We start from the raw sequence: 7,537 nt of genomic DNA on the forward strand, positions 1-7,537 counted from the left end.
CCCCCCCCAAAAAAAAAAACAGCTGTACCGCCGCTTTTTGCACCGTGCGTGCGCTGGTGCTCTTTCTGAAAGGCGCTCGGAACGGAGTATTGAGACGGGAACTGATAAACTGCAACAAAACTGACAGTTTTAAAAATGAAAAGTGCAAAAAGTGGCGCAATGAGAGGGAGGCAGGGTCGCTGAGCAGGTGGTTTGTGCAGGACCTTGAGAGCTGCTCTGGGTTCCTCCCCCTGCTTCCCTGTATTCAGAATTATTTGCTTTTCCTCTTATTCCGTGTAGCCAAAAATACGGCTCATCCAGCCTATTGCACTAAGAGCGTCACCAGCCACTTAGTGATAAAGGATTGTGATTTTGTGTTGCCACTTGTTCTCACAGCCTCAGTTTGCAGAGGTTAATGTTGCTGGCAACATCTGCAAAGTTACCTTCTTTATTCCCATGCTGCTAATTCAGGTCTAGGATGTGATTGCGTAAATAGGAAGCAAGGTAGTATAGCTGGTGCTTTTTTTTTTCAGCCTAGCGTCCAAGCTCAGTATGTTTATGTTCAGAAACCTACATTAATTAACACAAATTTGTGATTTTGTGGTTTTTAAAAGAGAAATGAACAGTGAAGTATGTGATGTGCAATAATGATTTCAGCACCAGAAACAAACTGTTGATTTTAAGATATGCTGAGGTTGCTTCTGTACATTGATCTGTAATGTGCTTTGACAATTCAATTACATAAAAAGTATTTAGTGTGTCTTCTTAATCAGGCATGCTTAAAAAGAAAAAAGTTGAATTTTAAAAAATCTGGATTTGAACCTGGTGAAGAACATGTGTGTGAACCAGATGGTAATTGACATAAACACTGGATAACCTTAGTTAGCCTTTAATGTTTTCTATTTGTATGCAAAAGTAGTTGTCTCTCATGAAATCCTGGAACCTTTTCAAGCACTTTTAATTTATGTTGCAGTCTAAGTCTTGAACACCAAATGCTGCTCCTGAGAATATTCTTTGATTCTTAAGTTTGAGAAAGTGGGCAATGCAAAAGCTGTCCATACATAGAGCTAGGCTTACAGTTATACTTTTCTTCTACCTCATGTTATTTGATACATTTTGGAGGCTTTTGTAGTTCCTTATGTCAATTTGGAAAAGTTGTCTGAGCCAGTTTTTGTGAGACTGTTCTTGCTTTGCTGGCCTGCAGAGGGTATTGCTCACTCTCTATTCCTCGAGTGGTACCACAGTGGCAGGTATCTTACCTGCATGAAAATTGAAAACTAGTGCCCTTCACCCCCACCTCTGCCCCCTCAGTGTTTTGTGCTACATATTGGGCACATATTGAACCTTCCTATCACAGTGACACTGATTAGCAGAAATGTAATTATAAAAGAGTGGCATTGAATTTTAATTTATACAACCTGTGTATTGTATCAATATCTCAGCTCTGCCCATGGAGAGAATTTGTACCCTTTATATAATTATTCACATGTACAATTTCCACTCAGCACTAAGGGACATGAGGTGGAGATGGCAAGTTTTTCCTATATCTAAGTACTTGCTCTACAGATAAATTAATTGTGTTTCAAATCTCAGCTTCTTGCTTTGTTTGTTAGATTCTTATCTTTTTCGGCTCAACGATTTTTGGCAGGATTTTTCTGAACAAGTGGCTGAAAATTTTACACAATTTTGAAAACTAATATGTCTTCTTCTATCTATAGATTTGGTTTTTACTTTGAGGGAAAGCCTGAAACCCCAGAAGAATTATGTCTTTTACTGTCAATCCTGTGGTGACATCATACTGAAAGACCGGTGAGTACTGCAGTGTCTTGTATTTATAGAAATAAATGCCATAGTGATTGGTATCCATGTTATTTTCTGTACTTAGAGAGACATCTAAAAGATCTTTATTTTTAAATTGAGAAACAAGAACGCTTTGAAGCCCCACAGACAACTAAAAGCAAAATTTCCTAAAGCATTTTTTTTACCATTTATTCATTTACTTCTTGATTTCATCCTGGTTGGAAAGTAGAAGTACCATCCAAAGGGATTTTGGTGCATTACCCTAGAAGTTGGGAAATCTGGGTTCTTTTCCTACTTGTCTGCTATTCTTTGAGCAGGACATTTCCTTTAGTAGCTGGACTTCCCTATATGTAAAATTTCTGCTATGAGATCTGTGGATTTTTGTTCATACAAATCTCTTTGCTCTCATTGCAATGGTTTCTGGTTTTGCTATACGAACAAAAAGCTGTAACGTTTGGGCCTGGAGATACTGCAAATGTTCCTAGTTTTAATTGATTTAAAAAACACTGAGTCTATTAGTAGCTGACATGTATGCTATGTTGAAGGAAATAAAACTGAAAATTTCTTCCTCAGCACTTCAGGGATCCTCTTCAGTTCTTCACAGTCTCTTATAAATTCCCTTCAGTCATCGTGCTGTAGTTATAGACCATCTGCTCAGAATGGGGGTGTTGACCACAGCTCCTTTCTATCTGTTAAGCAAAGCCAACTTCCACATAGTTGCGGGATGCTGAATGTGGGGAACACAGGAGCTGTTTCTTAGCTGTGTAACTCGGCCTTATCTCTGTTCCTTACAAAACCTGCAGAGTGAATGAGAATTTTAATTATAAGCTGCTGCAGTTTCTGGCTGTTCTGATGAACAATTTTGACAGCTTCAGCTGCATGTATATAAATTGTTAGAGACAGACTTGCAGCTTTTTATGATCTGTGTCACCCCTAATCCTTAAAATGGTAACACAAATGTGGTATATTCTGTAAACTCCTGTTACTTTCTTGTCATACATATGGATTTATGGATGGCTTGGATGCAGCTGAAAGAGAATTTCCTGACTTTCTCTTCTGAAGTGTTTCATCAGGAAGAATAGTTGTAACTCTTATTTTGATACATTTGTAGATTAATGAAACTTCTAATTTCTATTTGGTAACGTTTGCTTTCTAAAGATACTGCACTTTTGTATTTTTGTCTCTGAGTGATTTTGATTGATTTTAGATAAGACTGTAGAGGAGACAGAAGAGTCTTCCAATATATAAGGAGTTGCTGCAAACAAAGTGATTGTGGATTTCAGGAATTTAGATTAAAATGAAAAAAACCCCACAGCCCTAAACCTATTTTAAAGTGTGGGTTTTCTTGCTCTTAGAGATTGCAAAGGAAGACATCATTCTGATGACTAGATTAGAGAAGTATGTTAGGAATAGTTTAAATGTAAGTGATCCCTTCTCTGTGCAAGAAAATTAACTCTGTACATTTTCTGAAATCCCCGAGCTTAGTCTGTTTCCTTCCTTGAATCTGATAGCTGTTTACAGGTTAGGGTTATGCTCTCAAATTCTTCCCCATTACCCTCACATTAACTACATTGAAGGAAGTGATCAGGTTTGGTTTTCTTCAATGATTTAAGAACTGCAAAGAATTTGCGATACTTTCTTTTTTCTTTCTCTCTTTCCAGTTATATATATAGTATATATAGTGTATATATATACACATAGATTTAGTAGTAAGTAAATAAGGAAGACTGCAGTTAAAGAAATTCAGTTGGATCTTTTGTCTTTTTCTCTGATGGAACAGAAGAGTTACATGTTTAAAAGTCTAAAGCTGATTTTACTTCCTATTTTCAGAATTTTCAATGAATAGGGTGATATTCTGGGTTCTTGGATATTATTGGTATTAGAGATTATTTTTCCTAGCCTAGACTTAGAAGCGTCTCTGTGGCCTAATCATCGTTTTAGCTTGAAAGGCTCTGGGGAGACCTTATAGCAGCCTTCCAGTACCTGAAAGGGGCCTACAAGAAGGCAGGGGAGGGACTGTTCGCAAGGGCATGTAGTGATAGGACGAGGGGCAGCGATCTTAGTCTAGAGCAGGGTAGATTTAGTTTAGACATTAAGAAATTCTTTACTATGAGGGTGGTGAAACACTGTGACAAGTTGCCCAGAGAGGTGGTGGAGGCCCACTCTCTAGAGACATTCAAGGTCAGGCTTGATGGGGCTCTGAGCAACCTGATCTAGCTGAAGATGTCTGTGTTCACTGTAGGGGAGTTGGACTAGATAACCTTAAAAGGTTCCTTCCAGCCCAACACATTCTATATTCCTAAGCCCACCTAAGAATTACATCATTATGGAAGAACTCCTTTAGAATAGTGCCTAACTTCTAGCTTTTAAAAGTTAATTACCTAGGCTTCCTCTGAAGACAGAGAACTATTTCCAGAAGGATATTCAGCCTGACTATAGACACTTTCAGATGGAGAAAGTTTCTCTTAAAGTTTCTCTTCAACCGAAGAATTGTTTCTCTCTGACTGTGAAAGTAGCCTAGGTAGGTATCTTGAAGTATGAACTCTGTTGTTATTAGGAACAAGTTTGGGGGAGATGAGTCCCCCTCTTAGCTAGGTTTTATCACTGTATTTAGCAGTCTCCAGTTAGTCAGTGACCCAGTAAATGTCAAGCTTCTTTGTTGTTGGGTTTGTTTTCAAGAAAGCTAAATTTTTGTTAGTGTTACATTTTTCCAGTTCTGTTGGTCCAAGATAGGGCATCTTGCCTATGAAAGGCAAAAGCCTAAAATGTAGTGCAAATGCTTTACTTTCTGTATAACTCATGAGTCTGTTTAGGCAGTTCCTACTGGTTGGAGCCACTGCTTTTGTCAGGCAAGAATTCAAGATCTTGATGCTCTAGACTGTGAAGGCAAAGAAAGGGTAATGTAATGAAGCTGGACAGCCTGAGTCTGCAGCTTAAGGTAGTCTCTGTCTTGTTTTCCCATGTATGTAACATTTGAAAAAAACATTGCTGAGCAACACCAGCTTTTGTTGCTGTAGTGCAAAGTGCAATATGTAGGAATGAAGACAAGTGTTTCTCAGTGTGAATTCAGGCATTGGAACTAATTGTACAAGGCTGATGAGTTGGTCACTAAGCCAACATCAGAATTAAGGTCTCACCACAGGAAAATTGTGGTTTTATCTCAGGCAATATAGAGACCACAGAGTGAAGACAGTGATGGGTAATGCTGAGAGGTGATATTTATTTCCTTATGGTAAAGCTGGGTCAGAGGATCAGTTATTCCAACTTCAAAGAATTTGCGATACTTTCTTTTTTCTTTCTCTCTTTCCAGTTATAGATATAGTATATATAGTGTATATATATACATATAGATTTAGTAGTAAGTAAATAAGGAAGACTGCAGTTAAAGAAATTCAGTTGGATCTTTTGTCTTTTTCTCTGATGGAACAGAAGAGTTACATGTTTAAAAGTCTAAAGCTGATTTTACTTCCTATTTTCAGAATTTTCAATGAATAGGGTGATATTCTGGGTTCTTGGATATTATTGGTATTAGAGATTATTTTTCCTAGCCTAGACTTAGAAGCGTCTCTGTGGCCTAATCATCGTTTTAGCTTGAAAGGCTCTGGGGAGACCTTATAGCAGCCTTCCAGTACCTGAAAGGGGCCTACAAGAAGGCAGGGGAGGGACTGTTTGCAAGGGCATGTAGTGATAGGACGAGGGGCAGCGATCTTAGTCTAGAGCAGGGTAGATTTAGTTTAGACATTAAGAAATTCTTTACTATGAGGGTGGTGAAACACTGTGACAAGTTGCCCAGAGAGGTGGTGGAGGCCCACTCTCTAGAGACATTCAAGGTCAGGCTTGATGGGGCTCTGAGCAACCTGATCTAGCTGAAGATGTCTGTGTTCACTGTAGGGGAGTTGGACTAGATAACCTTAAAAGGTTCCTTCCAGCCCAACACATTCTATATTCCTAAGCCCACCTAAGAATTACATCATTATGGAAGAACTCCTTTAGAATAGTGCCTAACTTCTAGCTTTTAAAAGTTAATTACCTAGGCTTCCTCTGAAGACAGAGAACTATTTCCAGAAGGATATTCAGCCTGACTATAGACACTTTCAGATGGAGAAAGTTTCTCTTAAAGTTTCTCTTCAACCGAAGAATTGTTTCTCTCTGACTGTGAAAGTAGCCTAGGTAGGTATCTTGAAGTATGAACTCTGTTGTTATTAGGAACAAGTTTGGGGGAGATGAGTCCCCCTCTTAGCTAGGTTTTATCACTGTATTTAGCAGTCTCCAGTTAGTCAGTGACCCAGTAAATGTCAAGCTTCTTTGTTGTTGGGTTTGTTTTCAAGAAAGCTAAATTTTTGTTAGTGTTACATTTTTCCAGTTCTGTTGGTCCAAGATAGGGCATCTTGCCTATGAAAGGCAAAAGCCTAAAATGTAGTGCAAATGCTTTACTTTCTGTATAACTCATGAGTCTGTTTAGGCAGTTCCTACTGGTTGGAGCCACTGCTTTTGTCAGGCAAGAATTCAAGATCTTGATGCTGTAGACTGTGAAGGCAAAGAAAGGGTAATGTAATGAAGCTGGACAGCCTGAGTCTGCAGCTTAAGGTAGTCTCTGTCTTGTTTTCCCATGTATGTAACATTTGAAAAAAACATTGCTGAGCAACACCAGCTTTTGTTGCTGTAGTGCAAAGTGCAATATGTAGGAATGAAGACAAGTGTTTCTCAGTGTGAATTCAGGCATTGGAACTAATTGTACAAGGCTGATGAGTTGGTCACTAAGCCAACATCAGAATTAAGGTCTCACCACAGGAAAATTGTGGTTTTATCTCAGGCAATATAGAGACCACAGAGTGAAGACAGTGATGGGTAATGCTGAGAGGTGATATTTATTTCCTTATGGTAAAGCTGGGTCAGAGGATCAGTTATTCCAACTTTCATCTGCAGGTGGGGCAAGCACAGTTTAAAAAGTATTGTTGGATCTAGAAAGAAGGACGTTTTTATAAAGGTTTTACTTTCACCCATTGAAAAACAAAAAAGGCACAAGAAACTACAGCACGAAACACTGTCATATTCAGGAAAGAATAGTCTGTGAACTGCAAGAAAGGGACTGTGTCTTAATTGCTGGCTTAGCAGCTGTGTGTCTATTTGCAAAGTAGCACCATAAGCAATGTTGTATTTGCAAGTTTTAGGTAAGGATTAGAATCAAGAAACTATGTAAAGGTTTCAGGCAACAACAGAAGAAATAAGGGAACAAAAGGAAACCATTCAAGAAAACTAGGAAGAGAGCATAAAGCACAGCACTGCAACAAATGGGACATGTAGAAAACTGTGGGGCAGGTGTACCTGTTAAAGCCAATGTCCTTTGTTTTGGTAGAGGGACAGAATTTCTTCTCAGTGCAATAGGCTCCCATAAAACTCAGATTAAAGAAAGTGTAAATATGTGGACCTATTTATATGTATCCATAATTATCCATAATTATATGTATCAATAAATGCTTCTGCATTCTTAATAAAATCAAAAGTGGTGGGACCACATTATGGCTATAGGAACTGTGGGCAGGAAAGTATTCACCACTGACTCATAATGGCCAAGTTGGTATTTATATACCTACATGTATGTGCTCTAGCTTTAAGAGTATATTTTATTACAAAGCAGTGTTTCCAAACCTTATATAATACTCTGGCACTGTGTGTAACCAAAGAAAGTAAGTTAAAAACAACATTGCTGATGAAAACAAAGTTTGGTATTGCCTAGAGCAGCCTCCTTGGTCTGTAC

The 7,537-nt window shown here is 38.5% G+C and overlaps 1 protein-coding gene across 1 annotated transcript in view; it reads left to right on the top strand.

Annotated features, from left to right (window-relative positions):
- The window catches only part of UBE3D (ubiquitin protein ligase E3D), a 49,898-nt gene that overhangs the window by 1,837 nt on the left and 40,524 nt on the right, over positions 1-7,537 (top strand). The window contains exon 2 of the mRNA XM_010003146.1: positions 1,698-1,788. Coding sequence (XP_010001448.1) covers positions 1,698-1,788 — 91 coding nt within the window. The remainder of the gene's footprint in view (positions 1-1,697; positions 1,789-7,537) is intronic.

Source organism: Chaetura pelagica, unplaced genomic scaffold (genome assembly GCF_000747805.2).
Source record: "Chaetura pelagica isolate M959 unplaced genomic scaffold, ChaPel_1.0 scaffold170, whole genome shotgun sequence".
NCBI lineage: Eukaryota > Metazoa > Chordata > Aves > Apodiformes > Apodidae > Chaetura > Chaetura pelagica.